The sequence below is a fragment of the Oryzias latipes genome, chromosome 1 (genome assembly GCF_053564925.1).
Source record: "Oryzias latipes strain Hd-rR chromosome 1, Olatipes_Hd-rR_3.1".
NCBI classification, from domain to species: Eukaryota; Metazoa; Chordata; class Actinopteri; order Beloniformes; family Adrianichthyidae; genus Oryzias; species Oryzias latipes.
Genome location: NC_136237.1, coordinates 32,605,223 through 32,633,135, shown reverse-complemented (window position 1 = coordinate 32,633,135; position 27,913 = coordinate 32,605,223). Strand labels below are relative to the sequence as shown.

At 39.5% G+C, this 27,913-nt stretch overlaps 2 protein-coding genes and 1 long non-coding RNA gene across 5 annotated transcripts; 2 read left to right on the top strand and 1 right to left on the bottom strand.

Annotated features, from left to right (window-relative positions):
* Nucleotides 1-980: 980 nt before the first annotated feature.
* On the bottom strand, nt 981-19,106 carry LOC144991818 (uncharacterized). Of its 2 annotated transcripts, none has more exons than XM_078945495.1 (4): nt 19,038-19,106; nt 10,709-10,829; nt 10,468-10,597; nt 981-1,978 (listed from the first exon to the last, which is right to left on the bottom strand). In XM_078945495.1, the coding sequence occupies exons 2-4, from the start codon at nt 10,821-10,823 to the stop codon at nt 1,663-1,665; spliced, it is 561 nt and encodes a 186-aa protein (XP_078801621.1). In that variant the 5' UTR covers nt 10,824-10,829; nt 19,038-19,106; the 3' UTR covers nt 981-1,662. The 2 variants fall into 2 exon arrangements, with proteins under 2 accessions (XP_078801621.1, XP_078801617.1); XM_078945491.1 differs by lacking the exon at nt 19,038-19,106 and adding an exon at nt 13,369-13,509.
* On the top strand, nt 4,981-9,785 carry LOC144991823 (uncharacterized). The gene is made up of 2 exons (XR_013655456.1): nt 4,981-5,314; nt 7,341-9,785. It is a non-coding gene; the product is annotated as an uncharacterized LOC144991823 (long non-coding RNA).
* f8a (coagulation factor VIII associated) lies at nt 18,563-27,209 on the top strand. 2 transcript variants are annotated; one of them, XM_023955885.2, is made up of 17 exons: nt 18,563-18,771; nt 19,087-19,353; nt 19,799-19,908; nt 20,657-20,779; nt 20,906-21,016; nt 21,120-22,023; nt 22,284-22,330; nt 22,973-23,045; nt 24,405-24,564; nt 24,711-24,779; nt 24,894-25,014; nt 25,107-25,199; nt 25,304-25,368; nt 25,734-25,815; nt 25,880-25,926; nt 26,005-26,060; nt 26,144-27,209. In XM_023955885.2, exons 6-17 carry the CDS (start codon nt 21,965-21,967, stop codon nt 26,223-26,225), a joined length of 954 nt encoding a protein of 317 aa, XP_023811653.1. In that variant the 5' UTR covers nt 18,563-18,771; nt 19,087-19,353; nt 19,799-19,908; nt 20,657-20,779; nt 20,906-21,016; nt 21,120-21,964; the 3' UTR covers nt 26,226-27,209. The 2 variants fall into 2 exon arrangements, with proteins under 2 accessions (XP_023811653.1, XP_078801613.1); XM_078945487.1 differs by having other exon boundaries at nt 18,607-18,722.
* Nucleotides 27,210-27,913: the final 704 nt, after the last annotated feature.

The window sequence follows — 27,913 nt, the reverse complement described above, 5'->3', positions numbered from 1 at the left end:
AAAACAACTTTAGCAAGCTGTCTCGTGGGTTCCAGATGACCCAAGTCCCAACGGTAACGTGAAATATATAGCTATTACTCAGTCATTGTCAGAATAACCAATCTTGCTCTGATACCTTTTCTTTAATCATATTCTTGCTAATCCTAATCTTTATTGCAAGTTATTCAAGTTAAAAACTGGCCAATCAGATGCCTTAATAAAAGTATGCAGTGCTGCTGGCCCCCCAAGTCCAATTTTTGTGTAGCCAGCTTTCGAGTGGTAGGGGTGTGGCCTTCCAACAAGCTCACTCCTGATTGATTGCCATAGAAATGATGACTCAAACCAACACAGACCAGTCACTGCTGACAATGAGGATGCCTGGCTCTGCCATGGCGGCGTCTTTATCGCGAAAAAAAAGGCAACAGAATTGAATTCATTTGGTTGGAAGACATTTTCTATGGGTGACATCACATTCACTAACTCCAGTTCTCATGTACAGTCAATGGCCACAACTCAACCCAATATTAGAAAATTTAAAGTGTTGGAAAAACAAATTTCTATTTAATATACTCAAACTGACATCTGAAGATGAATTTAAAGCTTCTACAAAAACCTCCTGTAAGCCTGTCAATCTAGTCTGGATCAGTATAAGTATCATTGTGAGGAAGACTATGATAAGTATCTTGAAGACGATTGTTGATAGCTCATTGCAAAATCTGAACACTCAGTTACATTTCGTTTTTTTCTAATCATTTTTCTAATAAAGCTCACATTTGTGTCAATATTGTAGGAATTCTAAACGGGCACCATCACTGTTGCCCCTTCGTGACCTTCACCCACACGCTTTGTGTTTTTCACATCATAATATCTAATTTGGAGTTGAACTCACACAATCCTGTGAGCTGTGGTGTTGCATGTTAATAATAACAGAAGGGAAATAAAATAACAAAATCGAGAGGAAAATGTGACGGAAAAAAGAGTTTATGTCACAAACAGCTGGATTTGAAATTTTCATTTAAAAGTTTATTCATATTTTTAGGTTTTCTGCATGTTCACTTAATTCTTTCGTGTCTTTTGCAGCTGATTATTGCAAAATGTGCAACCAATTTCTAATGGTTTTGGGGGGGGAAAGTGTCTATTTGTTGTTTCCTGTAAAAGCCTAAACTTCATTCAGGACAAACACATTTAGGTGATAACTTTCTACCTTTGCTAAGTCAAATTTTCTTAATTCAAAAACCTTCCAGGTTTGATTATGTGGAAAAGTCAGAATTCACAAAGCTGGAATACTTTCACATTGTTGCAACAACACCACCAAGGATTAGTTTCACATGTAATGATCAAACTTCTGCTTTCTGGAAGATACAGATTTGAAGCACTGGACTGGATTTTTCAGAATAAAAGTCACACATCCTCATGGTTTGGCTGAAAGTTAGTGTACAGTAATTTTGTACATTTTAATAAAAAGCAGCAGCTAAAATTTGTTGCAGATAATTTAAATCGTAAAAATATTTAAAAAATTCAACTTTTGAACAGAACCATCAGTTAATTAAAAAAAGGATGTAAAAAGATAAAATTACGTATTTGTTAGACTCTTATCCTAAAGCATCAGTACAGAAAGCAGGTCAGGTTCTGCACAGGAGTTCTAAACAAACTTTTGGTTTTCCTGCTTCTGCTCTTCCGGCTTTAGTCATCCCGGATCAGCTTCCCTCCTCTGTTCCTCAGGAACCTCAGCCGTCTTCTCTTCACCACCCTGCTGCTCCCCCTCGGTGGGGTCGCCCTCACTTTGCTCCTCGGGTCGAACCGGGCGAGAGTCGTGGCCTCCCCCTGGAGGCTTTGAGCCCTGCTTCCCGTCGCCTCCTCCAAATCCTCCCCCTGGTAGCCAAGGCGACGGAGGATCGGCTCCAGCGTTGCTAAGCGATGAGAGAGCTCAGTGATGCGGCGGTGCAGCAGCGAGACTTCTCTGAAGAGATCATTGATGGACTCGGACAGAGGGCGCACCCTGCAGGAGGAGCAGAAGAAGTGCAGTTTCCCTGGATGAAGATTTGAAATTAGTAACACAAAGCAACATCTTTTCAGTCAACAAAAGCAACAAAAAATACTTTTAAGATAAAAAAACACTAATCATGTACAAAACTGTTTACAACACATTCACAGATTTGTTGGTGCTTCGTTCACTCCTTTTTTTTTTGCCTTTTAAAATAATATAATTATGAAAAAACTAAAAATGTCTTCATTGATTACTGACATATTTCATCTTTTTACTTCTTCACTTGCTTATAATGTAAAAAAAAAATCTAAATTAAGCCATTGTGTAATTATAGTGCCAAAATGGACTTGTTAAAAGCACACACAAAATAAAAGAAATAGTGACATAAAAAACAGAAATGTGATCTAACATGTATATTTTGTCTTGTCTGAACCAGTTTTTGCCTCAACAGCAGCTACTGAGATTTTTGTAATCCCAAGTTATTTTTAATAACTAAATAAAATCATCTTTGATGCTAACCCTTTAACGTCCAAACTAAGAAAAAAATATGTTTTTAACCCGCTATATCCATTTGGGGATCACAGGGTAGCTGGAGCCTATCCCATCAGCTATTGGGCAAAGGTGGCGACGGTGGCGGTTTTTGATATGGGCGGTCGCCCAGGGCGGCACTTCACAGGGGGCGGCATATGCCGTGCCTGAGGCGTTACACCCAGTGTGCTACATACTATATTCAAAGAGTAAGCTTGGAGCTTCTAATTTGAAATTGCTTCAGCAGCCGACACTTAATGCTTTCAGCTTGACACATCAGACTCTTAAGAATGTCTTCCTCCTATTTGCTCTTCACACTTATGGTGCAAAAAAAAAAAAAAAAAAAAAAAAAAAAAGAATACCTCAGAGTGAAACAACGTAAAACAGGCACATGAAAAGGAATTAGGCATAACAAACACCCGTGCTCAACCCAATTTCGAAAAAAGCAGGCAATGGAGATTATTTCCCACAATTCTTTGCTCCGACACAGCAGACCCGATGCGCACGTGACCACCGCCCTCTGCTGCAAGACGCTTGCGGCCACACCTCTTTGCGGTAGTCTTTGGAACATAAGTCAAAAAACTCGAGAGGGGAGCGCAACTCGCCGGTGGCTGGCTGAATCACACTAACAGGTGATTGGGAGTCTTTTTCTATCTGACAATCAACTCTGAGCCGCAGCTGCGCCTCCTGTCATAGAGACGGAGCCGCGTGTGTCAGAGGGAAGGGGAGGGGGAGGGGGGATGAGATCAGACCATTTTTTATGGATTGAGGTTTTTTGGAGGATTTCTGCTGTTGGTGTTGCACAAATTTAGGGAAATGCCAAATATTTTTGGAGTAATCCCACTGATGAGTTCTAAGATTTAGTCTTTAATGTTTTATAAGACCTAAACATATTAATCACAATAAGTTTTATTTTTTAGATCTAATCCCTCTGATATGTTTCACAAAGACACACACAGGACGTCACACATTAAGAAATTATTGCTAAAAATGAAGTAGGAGTCCAGCTCTAAAAAATAAATTCTCTAAAAAATGATGAAAGTACGACGGAGTATTAGGGCCACCAAAAAAAAAAAAATTAGAGCCACCAAAAAAAAAAAAAAAGTAAAATTACGAGATTTTATCTCGTAAATTTAGGAGATAAAAACTCGTAAATTTACGACTTTTTATCTCATACATTTACGACTTAAAATCTCATAAATTTACGAGAAAAAAGTCGTAGATTAAGGAAAAAACACCGAAGTTGTCCGTTTATCGGAACCTAGCTTGAAGATGAAGTATGTGGAGCCTTTTGTGAAGCTTCATTTCCGGATTATTATAGGTTTAAAACAAAGAGATTCTGAACCTTTTGGCGACTCAAAATCAGATTATTTTCCGTGTAGCAGTCTTTCCGGGGTTCAGTGTCAGTAAAGCGGAGTTTAATATGTAAAATAAGGAGCTCAGAGACACGTTTGGGTGTAGACAATCGCTGCAGCCTTTATTCTCCTTTTCATTCACATATCCTGAAGTTCATTTATCTCATTACGTCATGAACCTGTCATCCCAACACCAATGCGGAAGTAAACAGTGTTACAAACGCCCCCTCCTGCAGATGAAATGTCCCGTTTCAGCATAAAACAGTAAAGAGGAATGAAAATAGTGTTTTATATTAGCTTTGGAACGTTAAAAAATGCCAAAAAAAAGTGCTTCTCCTTTTGTGTGACGGAAGCGTCACACAGACGTAGAGTCTTGTCTTTAGTGAAAGGATTCAAGCGAACAGCTGCAGGGACACCGACGACGGCTTCATCAGGCTGCAGAGATCCTGCAAACCAACCATCAATAAATAAAACTTTAATGAATCGTAAATCAAACAAATGACCTTCCAGACATTTGGAACGTTATCAATAAACATTCAGCTCACCTGTTCAACAAAGTTTAGTCGGTCTGCTCTGCTGCTGCATGGCGTTCACCTGCTGCTCTGCATGCTAACTTCCACTGTAATCTCCTAAAATTATTACTTTTTTTCTCCTAAATTTACGAGTTTTTATCTCCTAAATTTACGAGTTTTTATCTCCTAAATTTACGAGATAAAATCTCGTAATTTTACTTTTTTTTTTTTTTTGGTGGCCCTAATACTCCGTCGTATGAAAGAGCAAAAAAACGGAATTATTTGATATAATTTCTTATTAATATTTCCAGGCTGTGAAGGAATTTGTTTTATTATTATCATTGTTTAAATGTATTTCTTTAAATGTTAACTCAGATTGACCTTTTTACCTCTTCTGAAAACAGTTCTGTGTGTTTGGTCATCTGCTTCTCATGCCCAGCCAGGAACAGGGGGGTTTTACGACACACTGTCCTCAGCTGATAAGTGATACTGTTTGAAGTTAGAATCCACCAAAGGGGTCATTGTATGACACCCCCTAATGAACTTTTTGTCTTTGTCTTGAATTGTTACCTCCCACTTGTGTTCTTAATAAAAGCAGCACAGGGAGGGGCAGACCTTTGAGAAGAGAAACGTGGTGGACCTTTTCCAACACATTTGCTCCTCTCCCTCGTGCATGAGAAACTTGATTCTTGTTGTGGTTTGTTGTTTATAATTGTGTTTTTCTTTAATGTCTAGATGCATTTATCTGACATTCTTTGGTCCATTCGAGCCGGATGACAACATATCTGCGTCCTTGGGGGAGGACCATGCCGATTGAAGTCTGTGCACAGCCCGTGAGACTAGGTCTCCGGAGGAAAGTCCGTCGTAGTGAATTCTACGCCGGCCAATCGACTGGTCTGATCCCTGGGTCCGGATTGACGTTATTCGTTAACCAGTCAGACCACAACGACAAGGCAAGTACAGCGCTTTTTCAGGGGTTCAAGTCCCCGAAGTGGCCCAGAATTCTGAGGGACAGGTTCAAGTCCTGTTGCCTAAAACACGTGTGGGTTTGGAGTCCCGGAAAAGTCCAGAATTCTAAATAAAGGTGTAGGTTCGAGTCCTGCAGCCTAAAACGCGTAAGAGGGTTCAAGTCCCTAAAAGGCCTAGAATAACAACAAAAATAAAATAAAAAAAGGTTTTTTTTTGGTGTGAATGTGTGTGCATGTGTGAAAGGAGTGAACTTGTTCGAAGCAGTGAGCAGCTGGAAACCTTGCGGTGTTAACACAAGGCTGCTTGTTGGAGTAGAACAAGATTTCATCTCATTAGGCTTTAGGTGAAAAGAACCCAGAGTCTAAAACGGGTTTTGCTCCTGGGAGGACCCTAAACGTGTGACCGGATCAGACAATAGGTCTGACCTAGAAGCTTGTTGCACGGGGAGTGAAATTCGGTCCTGAGAGAAATTCTCTGTTGGTTCTGATCACACTCTGTGACTAACGTAAATGTAAAAAAATAGAAAAAATATAAAAAATGGGGGAATTCAAATAAAAAAGTTGAATTACCATGAGATTAAAAATATATAGAAAGAGGTTCATCCAGGTTCAACTACATTCTTGGTAAAATGGGATAAAAACTACAATTTTAAGGGGAATGTACTGAATTAGTTCAATGGTTACCAATTAATAACAGAATAAAAACTAAAAAAGAAACAAAAAAAAATAGTGAAGAATTAATTTGTGCAAAACTGTGGTTAAATGAAGCAACGAAAAATAAAGGGTGGCATTCAGAAAAGTAAAACTAGATAAGCATGTCTGATTGCTAAAAAAAAGTAGGATAAATCAGATGTGCGACTCAGACCCCTGCAACAGCTGGCTGCAGCAGGCTGCAGACCGAGCAGGGGCAGGATGAAAGGGGGGGAGAGCAGAAACCAGCTGATTTCTCACCTCCTCCCTACCAGGGGACAAATGCTCCTCTGTTGACGGGTTTTTACCCACCAGTGACTGATTTAAATAAACCAGAAAAAGAAAAAATAATGTTAGGAGGAAAAGGGAAAAAACTTGTTTGGAGTAAAACTTTGGGGGTTGGTTTGGAAGAAGCTGGGAGTCATCTAAAGTTGCATAGACATTTCCAATCATTGAAGTGCCCAATCCCAGAGCTGGAGAAAATGGCCAGAGGCCTACACTTCTTGTGTTTAGGACCTGGACATTAGAGGATGTTAGGAAGGCAGTGAGGGGAGTTATCTCTCACGGGCAAATGATGGAAGTTCAGAGAGCTTACCATCTGAATGGCATTGAATGTCAGCAAGCATGTATGACTGCTATGAAAGCAGACTGGGCAAAAGTAAAGGAATCCTATGAATGATGACAATCCACCCAGACCTCTTCCGCATAACAGTCTAAGAGTTAATTCAAAGTCTTACACTTTTAGGACAAAGAATTAGAGAAGCCTTTCCAATGAGACCTGATTATGGAAAGATTGGTCAAACTAAACAAATGATGGAGAGTTAGTGTCTGATTTTAGAGTCAGATTTGAAGAAGTTTTAAAGCTAATAGTGGACTCAGAGATGATGATAATGATGAAAGTCCCTATAGACAGCAGCTGAAACAAGCTTTACTGCAAGCTATGAGACCAGAGATTGCAGACTAGATAAGGAAACTTTACGTTGATCTACCAACAGGAGCACTACAACAGTTTAGGAATTTTGCTGTTCATGCAGAAAAAGTGATGGTGAATAAAAAGAAATGCATGGAAGAGACAAACAGACAGTAGCCTGACTGCATAGACTTAGTTCAGCTAAGCATGCGTATCACACGCACAGCAGGTCAACCTTTAACGCCTTTTGAAATGTTGTATGGACGTTCTTATAGGTTACCAGACCTTGATCCTACACAGCAACATTCTCCAGATGATGATGCAAATTTAGTGGATTATTTGAGAAAAATGTTTACCACTAAAGATGTTCAAAGGACAAATCAAGTGCCAGATTCCTTCTTATCTCCACAGGACACTTCACCAGTGCAGGTTGGTGACTGGGTGTTTGTGGAGGCCATAAAAAGGAAGTGTTGGTCCAGCCCACGGGGGGAAGGGCCATTCCAAGTCCTGCTGACTACACCAACAGCTGTAAAGATTGCTGAAAGGACGTTTTGGATCCACCTGTCACACTGCAAGAAAAAGCATCTGGGTGAGGCTAATTCCAACTGCTAGGTGGGGAAGTCTGACTACAAAGGGAGGCAGCTGTATAGAAGCTGCTTGTCTCAACGTCAGCGAAGCCGAGACATCCACCTAGTCTTAGGGAAGAAAGCACACCAGAACTCTTTTGCACTACACGGATCCTACACTGTTAGAGGACTTGAGGAGGTGATGTGCTAGTAACCTCTCCCTCCCGAAGATAGGTACATATCCACCATGGCGTGTCCAACTAGGCTAAGAGACAGTTTATTTTGTTTACTGTTCCTGCTATTCCTGACAGGAGCAACCACATGGATTCGATTCTTTTGGAATCATTATCCACCTACAAGAAGAACCACCAACGAGGAAAGAAACATTTCTCGACGATGGCTGAGTATTGATGAACATGATGTTTTGAATAGTCCAAAAATGAACATAACTCACCTGTATATGACAAATTCTTGGTATAGGTATGTTATGTTACTGGCTAAGGAAAAGAATAGATCGGATTGCTATGTTTGTTCTGTAATTGAAGCTTCATCCCTACATCCTAATTTGCAGGCAAAGCAATTTTCTGAGTGGAAAAGCGACTGTGTTATTGAATATAGTACCAGAGGGTATATTAGTACTGGAGCCGTCACCACTTCAAATGGAACTCTTGTAAGACCGAGTTGTAAGAGTTTGTATCAGTTTAAAAAACTGAAATTGACAAAATCATTAGCTCCATATGTTAGTGTGGAACCAGGAACTGTGTTTCCACATTGCGTAACTAAAAATGGCACAGAGTTTTTAGGAACTTTGCCGACAAAGATGTGTCATGAACTTCTTGTTCCCTTCACAGTCCAGATAATCAATGACAGAGTTTCCCATGGTTATGCTGTTCCCTGCCCCAGAGGACGTTGTGTTGGATCTAATCCAGATTTAATTCCAGGTAACAATGGTACTTATGTGGTTGATCAAATGTTTTGGTTATGTGGGCAGGCCCTCTACCTCAGTCTGCCTAGAGACTGGAGTGGGATTTGTGTTTCTGTAAAGGTCACAGGTCACACTTTCATAGTTTCTGCAGTCCATGAGCCTCACCTGCGTCACAGACGTAACCTTATTGATGTCAAGCCACATGATTCCATTTGGGGATCAGATGTTCCTGGAGACCATAAACACTGGAATACTGGGGAAAAGGTAACTATGGCATTGTTTCCCTGGGTAGGAACTGCTAAAAACGCTCTCAGAATTGAGACCATTGATTATCGATTAAGTTTATTTTTGATTATTTTTGAACGCTACAATTAAAGCATTTAAAGGCTATAATGAAGAAATGTCAAGCATGAGACTTATGGTTCTACAGAACAGATTGGTTTTGGACTTATTGGTTGCTCAGGAGGGAGGTGTTTGTAAGATGTTAAATGATACCTGTTGTACATTTATTCCTGACAACACCAATGAAGGTCACAGCATCACTGAAGCATTACATCAACTTGAATAGGTTCAACAGGCAATGCAGGATGACAGGAAACCCCAATCTTGGGATTTCTTCTCCTGGTTTGCTTTTGGTTCCTGGTGGCAACTTTTGTTAAAAATAGTGACACCTATTCTTATGGTACTGATTATATGTTGTGTGTTCACTATGTGCATTTTTCCTTGTATTCAATCTATGATTTCCAGAGCAGTGAATGGTGGAGTACAAAGTGTTCTTCTGAGTCAAGAATACAACTTGTTATTAAAGGGAGAACAAGATGACTGTAATGATTTTGAAATTGAAATGACTTGAAAAAAAAAAAAAAAAAAAACTTCTCATCTGAGTGTAAATTGAAAGTGTTATGAAAATGAAGATGTCACAGAAAACTGAAAAGAGATGTGATATTGGATGTGAGATTTTGACATTTATCAATGATAAAAAGGAGGGAGTATGTGAAGGAATTTGTTTTATTATTATCATTGTTTAAATGTATTTCTTTAAATGTTAACTCAGATTGACCTTTTTACCTCTTCTGAAAACAGTTCTGTGTGTTTGGTCATCTGCTTCTCATGCCCAGCCAGGAACAGGGGGGTTTTACGACACACTGTCCTCAGCTGATAAGTGATACTGTTTGAAGTTAGAATCCACCAAAGGGGTCATTGTATGACACCCCCTAATGAACTTTTTGTCTTTGTCTTGAATTGTTACCTCCCACTTGTGTTCTTAATAAAAGCAGCACAGGGAGGGGCAGACCTTTGAGAAGAGAAACGTGGTGGACCTTTTCCAACACATTTGCTCCTCTCCCTCGTGCATGAGAAACTTGATTCTTGTTGTGGTTTGTTGTTTATAATTGTGTTTTTCTTTAATGTCTAGATGCATTTATCTGACACAGGCTTTCTTTGCTTTTTGTCCTGCAGCATGTTCATATTTGTATAATTTTGACAGAATATATTTATATGGAGAACAAAATATTACAACTTATTTAAGGTTTAACTTGTGTTCCTGTTTTTATTCATATTTATGTTCAAAAAGTTCAGTTTAAAAGGTTCAAAAGTTTAGCTTTAGTGTCTTCAGTAAACATTTATCTTCTTCGGCCCAAAACCTTAAGCGTGTTTTTAACTTAGGCCCCTGTGTGACTGAGTTTGACCCCCCTGTAATACGAGTCTAGAAAATTCATGCATTTTTTGTGTAAAATGGCTAAATAGAAGATAGGGAACACAACAGGATGTTGTCAAATTTGACAACATGTGGGGGGGGGGGGGGGGGGGGGGCGCTGGTGGGGTTACTCGCCCAGGGAGTAAGTTAGTGTAGAACCGCCACTGGGTGGCGAACAGCCTGGACACGTCGCCAGTCTGTCGCAGGGCAAGAAAAAAAAATCAATTTTCGATATTTTTCCTTGTTGCTTATGGCCTTGGGTGAGTGTAACGGTCAGCGTATATTAATGTTGTGTTTTTAGAATGTGCTGGCGGGTGGTTAAAGGGTTAAAGTGTGGTTTTTCACAGGTACCTGGAGTAGTCAGGCAGCAGCGAACTGGGCTGGGAGTGCAGCAAAGTCTTTATCTCCCTGAAGATGCGTTTCCCCCAGACGTCCAAAACCCTGGTCACGCTGCGCACGGACGCCACGTTCACGCTGTCGGCTGAAGCAGAGGCTGCGGTTAACGTGGCAGAGGTGCTGCTCTTCGCTCTTTCCACCCGCTCAAACCTTCAGGCCCACCAACATCAAAAAACAAAACCTCTCAAACTCATACCTCCTTCTCTGTAGTTCCAGTAGCCGTAATCCACATCATTCTCCTTGCTGACAGCTTGGGCCCCTGTTACCATGGCAACTGCCATCAGTGCCGCCAACAGCGATGGAGGGCCCATGATCCCCTTTAGAAGGTTTTAGGAAAAGAGAGGAGAATGTAGCAAACGGATCAGCACTGATGTTGCTGTGTTGGACAGACAGATTCTACTGGAACAACAGAGCGTTGTTAATCTTTAAACATGAGGTGTGTACTCTACACTTTTCAAAACAAGTTACAAAATACAGAACACAAGACGTTTTTCCCTTGTTAAAAGTGAAAAGATTTGCCAATAGAATGGTAGAATTAGTCTTGGTAAGATTTCTTAAAATAGGTTGTAATGTAGCTAGGTAGGTAGCTCCTACCCAGCCGGCAAGGTCAATATACAGTATGGTTTACAAGTGGGCATAAAATGTGGGCCCCAGGAGTGTTTGTCCACAGTTTCCATGGTGGCCCCACCTGTGTATGCCCACATTGGCTTTAGTGGACCAGGGGCGTAAAAAGAGGGCGTGCAGTATATGCGTCGCATAGTGGCGCCGGCCAAAGGGGGTGCCAAACCGAAGTTGTGGAAATGATTTATTGTTTGATTTATTTATTATTTCACAGCTGTTTGTGCACATATATTTACACGATATGATCAGTGACAGAAACACATCGTAACTGATTGTGGGCCCCCCCTGCAGCCGATCCTCCCTCACTCGGGTCTTGTACAGAGAGCACAATCCAACGTGTGTCCGCAAGAACGTGCTGGAGCTGGCTGGCGTAGCAGGAGGGGAAGCGGCCGATGAGGCTGGCGGGACACCAAAAAGCGGAGGGCAGCGGGTGTCAGGGCTTCTTCTCATTGCGTCTCATAGGAGCTGTCAGCTTTCGGCGGGAGATGAACCTCCAGGCCACAACTTGTGCAGAGCTCTTTTGCCAAACAGTTGGGACAGGTTTCTGAACGACTTCAGAAGGACAGTCAGAGGTCCCGTTGTCTTCCACACCTGCGCCGGTCTCTGTAGCCTGGTTGGTATTCATTCCTGGAATTATTGCTGTGTTCTGGGTCTGGTTTAGTTTGGATGGAACTATTTCATCCAAGTAAACGTCATCATCGCCTTCACTGAATTCCATTTCCCGGCTACCATGTTGAATTTTAGTTCTCCGACGAGGATGTGCAAAGGTTTTGATAACTTTAGGTGAGTTCTTTGTAGACTCTGGTTGCCATTCAGGTTTTATTCATGTTTAATCTGTTTGGGTTTTCTCCTGGTGCTCAGGTTTCCCCTAAAAAATGTCATAGTTTATCATTGTTTCTGCTGAATACGTTTATGTGTTATTGGTGACTAAAAACAGACATTTAGGTGTGAATCTAAATGTTTGAACAAATGGATGGATACATGGATGAAATGAATGGATGGGAAAGTAACATTACATGTGTTATATGTAACAGATCTAATGAATTGATATGAATGAGTGAATGAATGTAATGCAACCACAAGGGAACACAATCCAGTTTATCCAGTCCTGATAAATGCAGAGGGTTGTGTGAGTGCAAAAACAAACTGAACATATGAATCCCAAACAGAGAAGAGTTTAATATATATTTATATATCACACAATCCGTGGCAGTGAAGCTGCTAATATTAATTTGTAGTGAAAGCTGTAACCCTTGTGCTATCCTAGGCACTTTAACATTGGGAGTTGGGTCATCTAGACCCACTAGACAGTGCGCTGAACCTTTTTTCTTCAATGATTTGTGATCTTCACTGGTGTCCATGGATTACATGAACTCTTTCCACCTTTATCCACCTTTGTCATGGTAGGGAGAACACGTCAATGTAAGGGGGGGGGTCATCTGAGATAGCACAAGGGTTAATGAAATCCCTGAGTTTAATTATCTGTTCCAGAACAGATGAGGGTTCAAAACAATGTTCATGTAGGCTGTTAAACCATTTCATTACAGGCGTTCCAGCATTAACTGATTATTTTTTTCATCTTCCACTAAATTCAAGCAAAATACCTGATGATCAAATCATTTGTTGGTGCACCGTTTGGTCTCGAACGAGGTAACGTCACGCGAGAGAGTCCAGCTCTTTAAATGTATAGACCAAAAAATACAGTGACCAACCCCCATCTGTGTGCAAAATATGAAAGCTTTACAGGCTGGGGAGGAAAGAAAATAGCGATGGAGAAACTGCAGAAGGCGGCTCACAAAAGCTCGCCCTCTGACCTCCAGTAAAAACACACTGATTACTGCACGCCTTCGCTCAGTCGTCGGGCCTGTTATGTAAAATGACCAGAGAGTGTTTGAGAGGACAGAATGAGCTCAGCCCAAGCTGGCAGAGAAAATGGGAGTTTTAAACGTATCCGTGTTCTGAGAGAGAAAAACAAAAGCGGGAAGACAAGCAAAGCAAAAATTACGTCTGATTGAATCCATGTGAGGAAAGTATGACGTCTTTCACCAAACTATAACCAACTTGTGACTCACTGTTTTCATATTCTGCATGAGAATCAGTCAAAAGCTCCCAAATCTGCTTCACACAAAGTCACAAACCAAACTGATGCCAGATTTCTGTTTGCCAAACTTCCATGGCAGTTCCAGGTGTCACACGCCGGAGAAAGTTGCATAGAAATGATGAAATACTCCCAACCTGCAGCGATGATGAGATTTCAAGACTCAAGTGGCTTCCTCCTGTTTCCCTGCTCGCTCCTCAGATGTCCAGCGATGAAGACGGCGTTTCTGGTGCGGCGTGGCGTCTTTATTCGCTGAAGGTCTGGAAGCTGGGGTATCTCCACAGCCCCTCCCGTTCTTACTCTCCCTCTCCTGCTCACAAGCATTCCAGCTGCAGCCAGATGTGTGGCACATCCTCCTCTTCCAGAGCAGCCCCTGCTCGGCTCTCCTCCTGTCCTCTGAGGGACAGGTGTGAAGGTGGAAGTTTCCAAAGGCTGGTTCGTTCCTCTTCACTTTTACTTTATGTTGACAGTGCAGATAAATGTCGGTGAAGCTTCTCATTTATCCAGGTGACGTCTTGAAGTTGAGTCTTTGTATCTGGAGCTTTGAAAGCCCTTGGATGAGTGGTGAAATGTGTTATTTGAACGGTGAGACAGAAAATCACAAAGAAAATTAAGAAATTGGGTAAAGAATTGATATTTTTTTGCATTTCATTGAGGGAAAGAAGTATTTAACCCCCTGGTAACCATAAAGAGTTCTGGTTCGACTCTCCTAATCAACCTTTCACCTGACTTGAAGACACGCGTTGTAACAAATTACCTGTAGACAGAATCCATCTCTCAGACGTCAAACCCTCCAACATGGGAACGAGCTTCCAGTGGATTTAAGGTAGAAGATTGTAGACCTGAATAAGACTCAAGCACGGAGGCGGAAGCATTATGGTTTAGTTGGAACCATGTATTGTCAAATCTTGAGTGAGAACCTCCTTCCCTCCACCACGAGGCTTAAAATGGGAAAATGACTCAAAACATGCAGCCAAGGCAACCAAAGAATGGCTGAAGAAGAAGCACATCAAGGTCATGGAGAGGCCCAGCCAGTCTGTAGACCCTAATCATGTAAAAAACCTATGGAGAGAGCTAAAGCTCATTGTCGCAAAGAGACCACCAAATCTTAATGATTTAGAGTCATTTGTAAAGGAAAATAAACCAGAAATTATGTGCAGAAACCTGCTCATCAACTACAAGAAACCTCTGACCTCTGTGCTTCTAATGAGGGTTTGGCCACAAAGTACTAAGTCTTTCTGGCAAGAAATACTTATTTCCCTCAATGAAATGCAAATAAATTAATGTAAATTTTTTGGTTTTCTTCATGATTTTCTGTTTCCCACAGTTCAAAGGAACCCACTATTAGGATGACAGACTGCCAATTTATTTTTACACGGGCAAGCGTACAAATCAGCAAGGGATCAAATACTTATTTCTTCTAATGTAATTCATCCACATCAGAAATGACTGCTGCAAAACCTCTGAGTGTTTTTTTTTTCTAAAAATAGAAAAGTTAGAATTGAGTTACAGATTTAGAAACGTCACAAATGTTCAGCAGTTTAAATATTTAGCAGTTAAATTAAATTGATAAACATAAAATATTTCTAATACAAATGCATAAAAAAGAACTTAGTTTAATTTAAACCTGAATTAAAAACGAAATGCACCGTAATCTTTTTGCAGAAAACAGTCATATAAAAATGTTCTTTGGCTTTCTTGATCTTTCTGCCTCTTTTGCTGTCAGAAAAAATAGGTTTTGATACATCCCTACCCACGAAAAAAGGTTGATGTGGATTAGAGGAGACAGGAAAGTATTGGGAATAACTTATTTTTCATTGACTGGCATCCAGATGGGATCCCAGCTCTCTGTATCTGTTTTTGTGCAGCAGCAATGAGATCAGAGTTGGCTCATTGATAAAATTCCAAAAAGAAAAAAAAAGGGAAAAGGGGGAGAAGAGGAGAAAAGCTGTCAAAAAAGACAAACAAATGGGGTTAACTCAAATAAAAAAGGATTTCAGCATCTGACGCCGCCAAAAGCTGAAAGCAGAAAGCTAACGGGGTGAGAAAGTAAGGCCAGCGCCAGCAGCTGTTTCACATTAGCAGCAGGCAATTTGTCACCTATAGCTGAATTCCAATAACACACCACATTTTTTTTCTATTTTGACACTGCGCAAAGAAGGTACGCTCTCACACTTTCATGGTCCACAGTGTAACTTCTCCAACACTGTGTGGGTGTGGAGGAAAGCGAACGCTGCGCTGAGGCCCACCCCCAGAAGCTCGCTAAACGCCCACACTGCAAGCCAAGCTCTTGCTTCAAACGATGAAAGTTAAAAACTGCCCTCCTCCAAAAGCCTTGCCTCCTATTTTAGGAAAAATGAATCCTCCTTTTAACACAATTTTCTTTGCTCCTATGAGCCAGTTCAACCAAATGCAACACAAATGTGGGCAGGCAATACCTTCCCACTTTCTTCAAATGCGATTCAAACTTCCTGTTTGAAGCGCATTTGAAAACAAAACTTACTGAGGTCAGTTCACTGGCTAACCACTAGGTCGCTTGTCACACAAACAAAAGAAACTCAGTTTATCCTAATGTAAAACAAATCCAATCAAACAAAGTGTTATCTAAGCATCAGGTCTTATACAATTATCAAAATCACAAAAAGCTTCAAAATGACCTAATCCAATGAAGAACTTTAACATGAAAAATTAAAAACTGTTGTATTTTTGGAGGAGGTTTTTTTTGGCGAAGGGTGCGATGTTGGATGTATTCAGACTAGAAAAGTCCGGTGGTCCAGACCAAGTCCTGAAACTTGTGTTTGGTCTGTAGTCACATTGGCGTCAAGCGGACTTTCCTGCTTTAAACCAAAGCTTGTAAACAAAACCACATGACTTAAGATCTCTTCAGTCATTGAACAGGAGTTATGAGGGCGGGGCAAAGCAACGAGAGAAAGAATAATGGAAGTCCTGCGCTTTCCGATCCTTGTCGGGATGGTTCCTTAATTCAAAATGTATATTTCACTGAACAATTTTGAACATCTGTATCAACGTTGAGTACAACACTTTTTACTTTTACTTTGGTACGGCGGAGTCATTCTGCAAGGAAAATGCTGAAGAGGCGACAGCAAAGAAGGTAAGCAGATAAGTGTTTATAACATATAGATTGTGTGAGAAGCAATGTGTGTCACATTAGAAGTTTTTTTTCAATAAGCCTGCATTAATTCTACCAAAATTCAACGAGTTGCGGTGTCTCATCGTTGCTCCACGTTTGAGCGACCTTGAGTGCAGAAAATACGGTATACACATTCATTAATAAAACATGCCACCCATTAGATCTTATTCAGGAGCAACTATACTGCGTTGTGTCTCCATTTTCTTTTTTGGCATTTATCTGGTCTTCAGTCCATCTTTATTGAGTCTGGCCTTATGATTGACCCATCTTTGTCAAAAACAGGAAGTATTCCAGCTCATAGATCCGTTTGTCTTTCTTCTTTTCTCCATGTTGGGTTTGACATCATGTGGAGTTAAAGAGATACCACATTAGAACTGAAAACTGCTTCAAAACAACTCAATCCCAACCTAAGAAATGACCGTCCATCCATTTAAGGTCAAGGAGTAAAAGCGTCAGGCAGCTAGACCAGCCTGAGTTGAGATCAGCATAATTTTTATCTAAAAGTTGTTTTTGACTAATGAAACATGGAAAACAAGAAGGTCAAATCAACATGGACTTCAGCAGCAGCATAACTTTGTTTTCTTAGTTTAAAAAGTCAATCATGAGGCCTTCCTGCAGCTCAGAAAACTTCCTTCACTTTCACCCATTCTCCTTCTTTTCATTTGACTTTTCAGCATTTTATTTCTGGCTGTTTTAAACAAGCCAAGTCTGACCTCATTGGAGCTGCAGCATGAAAAACAGACTGAGAGGGCTAGAATAATATCTGCAAAACAAAGAAAAAGCAAAATGGAAATGATCAACCAGGACACCAGTTTTATGACACCGTAAGCCCACTCTTTAGAGGCCAGCTCTTTAGATTGGATCTGGACCCTTATTCTTCGGACAAGCACAAAAGAAAGCAATCATCTCTGTCTTTACCAGGCTTCTGGACTGCAAAGTTCCACTGCTACCTTAACAGAATCTTGCTACCATAGATTTTTTTTTCTGAAGCATACTGTAGCTCTGAAGAGGCAAATCCAGAAACTGGAGGGCAGAGGAACTCGGACAGTTATTTTTTTGACCTCCTTGCAGCTATCATCAATGAGAATAAAAAGAAACAGCAGCTAAATCTGTTCAACTGTAAAACATACATTAGTTAAAGTCCCATTCTAATCATCTTTTTATTTATTGTAAAAGCGTTCCCAGTGGTTATTTCATTCATTAAATATTTGCCTGTGTGGGTGGTACTGTTTGCACAGAGTAAGCCTGCACTGATTTCCCATCATCCTTTTGTTTATACGCTCTCCCGCTAACTCACAGCCCCTCACAACCCCCAGCTAACATTACTGGTGCAACAAAAATGGTGAGCAATATCGGAGCCATCCAGCTGTACAGTTTTGAGCCAGATGGTAGCTCGGACGAGTAAAACAAAGACATTCATGGATCTATTTGCCTGCAAGTGGATGCATCCGAATGGAGTACAGCAGGAAACATGTTGCATTTTCTAAGTCACAAATACAATCTTCTTCAAACTGCTTTTTTCCCCCCTCACAGTTATCTAAAGAAATAAATACTCAGAAAATGCCATTTTAAGCTAAATTTTCTTTACATTTATCATCAAAAAATGCCACAAGAATATGTTAAAAACACACAAAAACAGGATTTTAAAAGAAAATTAATTTTACGTTTTATCTACATTTTTTAATATCCAATATGCCCTATTAAAACTTTTGTCATTGATATCCTTCTACAAAATGATACGTCAATGTATATATCTGTTAAATAAGAATGGAGTTTATGAAAGCGTTTTAATCTAACAGTGTTGTTAGCTCGTTTCAGGCAGTAGAGGAAAGCTAAAATTGTTCTGGAAACTGCTAAGCTAGCTGGTACCTATAGTCTGTTTGAATCTTTTACCATGTTAAAATAAACCAATTAGTAAAGAATCATTTAAAAATATCTTTAACATTCAACTGCTTACCAAAACCACAAGGGTGTTTTTAAATAAAAATGCCCAGAAAACCTGAACGTTTGACAATCCCAATCAGACTAATATTGCGACCAACTTTTTGGATAAACTGCATCAAAAAGAATTAAATTAATGCATGGTTATTTCTATGTGACTCTCCAACTGTTTATATTAGGTTGGGTCCCTTTAAGGTCCTCACTGAGTCAACTTATAGGAACAAAATGAGGAAGTTCTTGATTTGCTTCAGACCGGAAAACTATCTGTACTTTGTTCACCAAGTGAAAGGAGGAAAACAGTGAAACCCTCTTGAACAAAGACTAAAACCTCTGCGACGGACCCATTTTGGAGAAATGGAGGCTCAACAGTTCTATCGCTTTTCTTTTTGGTCCACTTGGGTAATTGTCCTTTTCCTGCCCTCGGTTTGCACTGGTATGGATGCACCAAGTAAGCTGTTCCACCTCCATGTACTTTGTGTACTAGTTCATCTATAGCCTTCACATATCGCAGAGTTGCAGTATATCGCACAATTGGGGATTTTTTTTAACCAATACTTAAAAAATTTTTCAAAGTACTTTTATTTTCCTGCCATAAGGCAGACAAAAAATATAAAAATTGATGATGTGAACAAAGTAAAATAAATATTCAAGCACCCAATCAAGTGTTTTTTTTTTTATCCAACAGCTTCAGATTCAGTTGTATGGAGTGCTTACCGGATGGTCAGTTTTAATTTATAATCCCACATTTTGTGTCTCCTTGCAGGACTGAGCTTGAACAGCACGGTCTTTGTGGCCTTTACAAAGGAGAATCTCACAGTCTGTTGTACCCTTGACCTCCCTGCAAATCAGACTGCAGACAAGTTACAGTGTTTCAACCCCTCTGATAAATTAATGTGCGAAGAAGACATCCAGGCGACAAAAAGCATCATTAAAGTTGAAAAAATGCTTTTGTTAAAAAACGTGACGGAATCTGGAGAATACCACTGCAAATATAAAAGAGCCAACGTTTACTTGTTTTTACAGGTCAGAGGTGAGTATCAGAGAATGAAAAAAGCGTTTAAAAAAAACCAGGTCATTCTATTTCTTATATTTTAACTCTGATTTTGAAAGTATACAGTATTGTTGATGTACTAAAAAACAATCCAACCAAATTACATTACAAAACAAGGAATTACATTTGAAGAAAATAGCCTATTTTTGAAGCTCCCCTTTGGGGCTGGATCAGTTAACAAAATAATAAAGTAAACATTTAGATGAATAAAATGTTAGAGACTAAGTTTAGTTTGAGTTATTCAGTAAAGTTTTTTTGCCCTGACTTTAAGGGATGTTTTACCTTATAGTCAGATTTTTAAATTCCTGGACAAGCCTTTTTTTGTTAGAAAGAATCAATAAATGAATATTTGAAATAGATTTTATTTTTTACTTATCAGTTTTTTTCAAATTGTGTTAGACGCTGAATAATATGTGTTTTTCAGATGAAGGCTACAAGGCCGACCACACTGAATTTATTATTCGGGGCACCATCGCTGGAGTGCTGCTGATCTCCAGTGTGCTCTTCTCAGTGATTGCTCTCAGAGGACATTGGGTAAGATGTGGCGGTTTGACATACTATGAAATGGGCTGTTGTAAGATTAAACATTTTTCTATCGCATCTGTTGCCTTGTTAGGAAATAACACTGTTTGTTTGATATACTTAGATCTATCCAAAAAAATCACAAATAAAACTATGTTTTCTGGCTTCACTTGTTTTACATCAAAGAAATCCAACTTGTTTTTGCTTTGTAGGGATTTTTATTTTAAAAGTGAACAAAATGTGTTTTTTTCTGTTTAACAAAGATTGGTTAACAAAGACGACGCCTTGCTCTCTACTGGACGTTTTCCTATTAAAAAAAGAATAGGAAGTGGGGAAGAACAGAGAAAGCACAGAAAAAAAACAATTTTAACTGATAATAGTTCAATGAAAGCCAGTAATTTGCCAGTAAAGTCTCATGAAATTCGGAGGCTTTTCTTTCTAATTTCTCTTGATTTCGACATTTGAAGCTTCAAGGCTTCAGTCCAATTTGAAAATAACAGACAACTGCGACATCTAGTGGTCAAATTATGCCACTGCTTCATCTAAAGACTAGAAAAGCAATATTTGTAACAATTCAATGTTCATAATAAAGCATCTGAAAAGACAGCATCATCAGTATAAACTAATAGTTTTTTCTGACAGATTTATATTAAAATATTATAAAGAAATATTATAATCATATAAGTTGCAAACGCTATCTGTTTTCTGACACCAGGTTGTGACATCCAGTCATCAGACTCTCCTTGTGTATTTTTTTTAGAAAGAAAAAAACACAGAATGTGACAACACTGGCAGAAATGAAAAGCAGAACAAAGAAGAAAAGGACAGAGAGATAAAGGAAGCAAAGGATGTGATGCCACCACAGTCCCCTTCTGTTTACGCTGTAAGCACTCTCTTCATCACATGGACAGACACATTTCCCTTGCCCCGATTTGACAATGTCATTTTTTAAATCATGTAAATGAATATATAAATATTTCTTCCCGATGACATGAACAATTATTCCCAGAGTCTAGATACTCGTCCCAGGTCCATTTATGACGTGCTGGACTGCTCAGCTGCTGAAGCAGAGCCGACAATTGAGAAAACCAATTCCAAGAAAAGGGAAATGCTAAAAACGGTAAGTAGTAATCTTATGTTTTATGACAGATTTACAATCCATAAAAAAAAAAAAACATTGACCATGTTGTTCTGCTGGTTTTTCTTCCATTCTTTCCTCTCAGGTGGAGCCAAAACCAGAACACCAAGATGAAGGCGCATTTGAATCTGTTTATGAGAACTTCTAAAGCAAATCTTCAGCTTCTGTGCATATTAAGATTATAATCCCCCCCCCCCCCCCCGCTCTCTTTTTTTAATTTAATTTAATTTTTGGTTTACTGTTAAAGCCTACTTCTATTGAAGCCGTCAAGCCGCAAAGTTACATGCAAGAGGTTTAGCTTTTAAAAATAGATGTAAATAATGGCAAAATGTATGTAGAGACGAAAACAACTAGAAACTTAATGTCTTTATATTAAAATTAAGTATGAGGTAAAATTAATTAATATATAAAGAAAAATAAATAAACTTGGGCTGGTGGTGTATTACTTGAATTATGATGTTACTGGTTTATTTTATTTAATAAAAACAAAGGAATAAAGAGACACAAATAAATGAAAGTAATATTGCTTACATATCTCAAACCTGTTTAAGATTTGAGGTCATAAATTAATTAAAAACAATATTCTAAACATATGATTGTTGTGCTTACTGCTGCATTAAAACATCATTTTTACCAACAAAAATGTGACCTATATTTCCAAATGAATTGGTTGATGTGAAGAACAGACGCGTGTTTTTCTTAACATTTAACAGGAATAAGAGCTCTAAATGACGGCAAGTTTCTGTTTAACACAAGCGGCTCCGACATGTTTTTTTCGATTTTGTGTTTTATGCTTAAATCCTCTTATGTTGTCGTTTTGGAAAGAAAACAGTGAGCTAAACGTTCGTGACGTTTGACCTCAAGTAACCAATCACAGCTCAGCTTTTAGTGGAACTTCCGGGTTTAGCTATTTTGCTAGCTGCATTCATCATGGCTGCCGAAAGTGATTTTCTGGCGAGATATCGGGCTGTGTCTAATAAACTGAAAAAGTAAGTAAACCTTCATGTATTTGTGCGTTCGTAAATGTACGGAACAAATATGATATACAGCTTTTATGAAAGTTATTGTCCTTAAATTTGTAGAAGCTAAGGCAAATTGTCAAAGCTAGCATAAATGTGTTAAAATAGACATACACGTTTGGAATCTAGATACTGTCTGATTAGATGTCCAACAGTTAATTTATATTGACAGGCTTTTTACTTGTTTAGTTATTTACTGCAATGACATGCATAACGCTCTTGTGTTGTAGACGTTTTCTTCGAAAGCCGAACGTAGCGGAGGCCAGTGAGCAGTTTGGTAAGAAATCTGTTTCTCTATGCTTCATATAAATTGATGGTTTAACTTCATTTTTTTTAGGTCTCAGCAGCAATGTATTGCCAATACCGAAAAAGAAAACGTAAAAGACGTGAAATTTTGTAGTGTAAAGCATAATGGAGCCAGAAAAAGACCAAACATCTCCCAACAAAGTTATTAAAAGAATATTATAAATGCGGTAAAAAAATTACCGACAAAAAAGGGCAGAATGTTAATAAAGTGACGCTAAATGTTTATGTAGAGATGTTTGACAACTTGCAATGATGTAACTTTGACATGAAAACCACTACATTAAAAATTAGTGACTAAAACTATCTGTAAGTTTAAGTTATATTTCTGGAAAGAATGAAAACCAGAATTTAAATGTTCAGTGTTTTTATTGATTTGAAAGCTTTTCATCAGTTTAAAGTCTTTAATGATTAGTTATTGTTCCTTCCAGGAACCTGTAGTGGTGTGGCTGGTATAGATTTATTTTTCTTACAATAATTTATGTCTATTCAGAATTTATCAGCAGTATATAAAGCGACTTTAGCGAAAGCTTTTGTCTTAATTTGCTTTTCCTGGTTTTAAATAGTCATCAGACATTGTTCCTTTTTTCATATTCATGTTCCTGGGCTCTTCCAGGCCAGTTGGCTAAAGAACTGAGGCAGCAGGATTGCCTTCAATATGCCGCCTTCTGCAACCTGGCTATGGCTCGGTGAGTGCGTGTTCATGTCATTCACACTCACTCAGCAGCGTTTTTTATTCAGTTGTGGAGTCGAATCAGACGGGAACGTGTTCAAGCTCATCAGATTTTTTCTTTCAAAATCATACAGTTGTGGAGGAGTGCAGTCTTAAGCTGGGTAACATTTTGGTTTTCAATTACTATCCTGTATGTACAGGTTAATTTATTTATTCACGTTCCATTTGATACCTGATTCAAATCAAAAACTCCTTATTGAGCTGTAGAGATGTCTGTTGGTGGGAAGTTACATTTTTGGGCAAATTCTCAATTTCTTTAGTTATTTGCAGCAAAATGTAATGTTAACCTTTTTTTATGGTTTATTTTAAGCAATCAAATCAGAATAATACACAAAAACATTACAATCATCAGTTAAACATTCATACAATGACTAATCAAATTTAAGATTAAATGGACATTAAATTAAATATTACTTGAAAAGGGAGTGGAAGGAAGCAAACTTATAGAATCCCATCCTGTTCTACTGTAACCATTTTATTACACGAGTTCTCATTATCCGGCTCATAACTTTTATCAGACAGAATTAAGAATCCTTAGGTGTCAATAAAGCACATGACAAAGATGAATTACTTAATTATGTAACAAAATAGACATAAAAATCACGTGTATGTGATTAAAAAATAAAACTATATCAGTAAAATAGATATAACAGTTTAGAAAATCTTCATACCATAAATTGATCAAGTATCAAAAGTTAAAAATATGTGCAAATTATGTTTCAACTATTAATACAACATTTCTGTTTTTTTAGTAATTTCCGATCTATCTAAATCCTATTCTCTTATGCTTTTTTTTTTTAGATTTAAAGTATGATTAAAAACAAAAGAAGGATTTAATGTAATGCTTTTATTAGCTTTGTATTTTGTGCATCTGTTATTAGAACCGTGATATTATGACTCCAACGGAATCTGTTGATTGACTCCACTACCCACAATGCCCTAAAAGGAAAACCTTGAGTCTGTTTACCTGTGAGAATTTATTCAGATATTTTCCACACAGGCTTTAGAGTAGAAAGAAGTCCATTTTTTTTTTAATTTCTTACCAGAAATTATCATCACTCTTGAAATTTTGTTCAGTTAAAACTGTTCAGGATTTAAAATCGTATTTATACATTTATTGTTTGACTTTTTTACAGAAAACATTTAAAGATTAAGAAAAAAAATAAAACAAAGTGTGTGTCACTGAACAATGTAGACTGCAACTCCAGCACTGCAAACGGAGATGAATCAGAAACCTTTGATCCTGGTGATTTCCGTTTGTGTAGTTAAGTCCTCCGCTGTTTGATGTGTTGCTGTTCCACATGCCGTCCTGTAGCTGCGAGCAGACTCTCTTTAACGCTCCCGGAGAGGCTCTGGCCTTGACCGAAGCCGCCCGCCTCTTCCTCACCTCCGAGAAGGAGAACCGAGCCCTGCAGGCCCCGGGCTTCGACGAACACCTCCAAGCTGCACTCAACTGCTACAGCTTTGCCACAAAGGTACGCGGGAATCCCTGATGACACGACCATCTGACAGCTGTGCTCTCAGGGTGCTGAAAAGCAGCAGTAAATTCATGGAAGCAGACAGTGTCTGCAGGAGTGATCCGGGCTTTGAGCTGGAGTTCTGCTTTGTAAATGCATCACAGGTGTACATTGAGATGAACCAGCCGGTCATGGCAGCCAGCCTGTGTCAGGAACTTGGCAACGCGCTCAAGGTTGGATCCCAGCTTCAAAGTGTCCCTCGAGATTAATGATGTAGCTTTTTCGTCTTTGTTTTTATTCAGGTCTTTGGCTTGGCATTCATATAATTCCCTCTTCTTCTTCAAAAGGAAATGAATAGACCAGGAGAAGCCATTGTTCATTATCAGCGAGCAGCAGAGTTGCAGACGCAGACGCCCATTGAAGCCCTGCTGTCAATGGGAGAAATGGCCTCCTGTAAAATCCTAACCCGTAAGTCCAGTCGGGTCAGTTAGACCCCAGCAGGTTGTTCATGTACGCAGAGACCGGACCTTTTGGCCTGAACGGTTCTGGACTTTTCACAGGCGACTATGACGGAGCTTTGTCAGTCTTCACGGAGATGCAGCTCCTCTGTCAGGAGAAAGGACTCCAACTCCCAGGATCCTCCACTCCAGTTGGTCAGTTGTTTTACCTACAACAACCTCTCATATAGAGATGTCTCTAAGAAAGGAGGTGCTTTTTGTTAGCAAATCAAGACACTGTCTTAACTTTTGTCTCAAAGGAGCCTTCTTGGACATTGTAGCCAAATGTGAAATATCCAGAGTTCTGCTGCTGATGCTGCTTGAGGTAATACATGGATACAATATTCAAAAATACATTTAAACCAAGATATCTTTTTAACTACAGTGGTCCCTCATTTATCTCAGAAGTTGCATTCTAAAAGTAACCTGCAATGGGTCAAAATCTGCAAAGTAGAGATTTGTGGATGTTTAAAAATGGCAGAAATGACTTTCCTGGTTTACACTTCTCTGTTAAGGTGTTAGGAAATAAATACTTTTCCATTTTTAATTATAAAAGCTGGGGGGGGGGGGCTCTATGGGTGGAACGGGTAGCTGTCGGCCTTTCAGAGGCAAGAATACGTGATAATCAGAGAGTGAGGAGACCAGGCAAATATTAGGATGCTGAAAGTGGGAAAACCTTCCTGTGTACAGCCGCCGCCGCAGAAGCTGCTGCCAGAGCACGCTCAGACTTTGGAGAGATACGCCTGGGAGTCTTTCGACCCTCACAGTCAAGGTATTTGCAGATACGTTGATGTCCTTTTTTCTGAGGGGTTAGTAAATGTTTTTCTCCTCTTCAGTGACGTTCCTGCCCGAGAACGTCTTCCTGCTGCTGCAGTCTGTGGTGGTGAGTTTCCAACCTTCTGGGACATTAGTGAATAAAGATGTTGAAGCGGAAGCAGTGATATTGGTTTGTGTTCTGCAGATGGCATGTCAGGAGAAAGACACAGAGTCTCTAAAGTCTCTGCAGACTGAACTCTGGTGAGCGTCTTCAAATATTGCTCTCCCTCGTGCTCCCTGGAATGCTAACTAACAACCTTCCATTCATATTTCCACATTTCCAGGCCGTTTCTGACTGCTGAGCAGAACCACCTTCTCCACCTAGTGGTGCAGGAGAGAATTACACCGTCTGGTCAAGGCATTTAGCTTCCACCGGCTTCCTCTGGGAACAATATATATAAGAGAACATTCCTGCCTCTGACTGGGTCTGTTTTAGGGCCTGGAGGGGCTGTTTTCTGCTGTGGAAAACGGTGTCTTCACTGGATCCGACAGAGTTCCTTATTTAAGAAGTTGTTGCACTTGTGTTTTTCTCTTAAAGCGTGGCGGTTTGATGTTTATCATTAAGTGAAGAATGGGAGAATAGAACCACAGCAGTAGACGACGGCGTGGAGAGAGACAGAAAATGAAAACCGGGAGCGGCGTTGTATGGCCTACAAACGCTCCCCGCCCCCGCCGCTCCCCCATTACTCCTTTTTCCCTGCCCTCGCTCACTGAGCGGCAGCTTCATTCTCCCTTCTGCCTCTGGCTCTCTGCTCACAGCTGCACGCGACAAATTCATGAAAAAAAAAAACTTTTTTTCCCCTTCAAAATGGCAGCTTTTCTGCTGGTTTTATCTCCATAGCAACCTATCTTTGGTCGCCTTAGGGTGACGAACAGGTCTATATCAATTTTAGAAGAATTGGCAAAAAGAAAATGTTTGGATTTCCTCAGCAACTGAGGCTTTATGTTAACCCACATTCCTCATATTTTCATAAAGTTGGTCATGTTTTTGTTTAGCTTGAGCCAAGAATTCATGTATTACATTTTTAGTAAGAGGAGAACAGCACTTTGGCGAGCTCGCCACGCTAACGCCGTTCAAAATCTTCTAAATTCAACATTTTTTCCAGTGATGCTCAAAGATTCTGGGGGTGATGGATTGAAATCCCAAGGAGTTTTAATCTGAAGCTGGGCCTGAAAGAGATTTTTTTTTCTATTTAATATGGCAGCCTCTTCCTGAGGTCAAAGGTCAACTTTGTGGTTGTAGACCTAGCCTGGTGGCGTGTGTATGAAAATGTAAGAAGATCGCTCAGGACAGAAGTGTTCTTTTCCCATATTGATCAAAAATGTGAAAAATAAAAATTTGCCACACAATGTTCGCCATCCCATAATAATTTCAAAACTTTTCCTTAAGATAACCCCGACACGTGGGTTTTGAAATCTTTCATTGAGCCTCACACATTGAGCCTCCTTTTTTTAGTTTGTTTCTGCCGCAGTGATGTCATCATTTGTTCATTCTCAACAGGTTCTAGGTATGTACAAATTTTGGCGGGGGGGCATTTTTGGCACTGCAAGAAGTTTGTAGTCTACCAAAATGTTCATATATGGGAACAGAGATGTGAAAGAAAAACCTGGAGATTCCCAAGATTTGCCCCAAGTAGGGCTGCACGATATGAGGAAAACTCGCCATTTACGATATGAATGATCAATACTGCGATGACGATGTAACTTATGATACATAAACAAATACCAAAACAACTAAACACATCATTTCCATTTCACTTCAAAAGTTTAGAGTCAACATAACATAAATTATACTCTAAATGACCCTTGTCTACATAGAGGGCGAGCATCTAACACAAAAGGAGTCCATCTGATTGGTCAAAAACACGGATGGGTTTATTTGATTCGTTAAATACTTCAAGCTGCCATAAGATTGTTTTAGCAGATTTAAGGCAATAATAATAATGGTTTGGATTTATCTACGCTTTTCCAGACGCTCAAAGCGCTTACAGTGCGTCCATTATTTATTCACTCCTGCCACACTGGAGGCGAGGGTGAAGTGAAGTGTCTTGCCC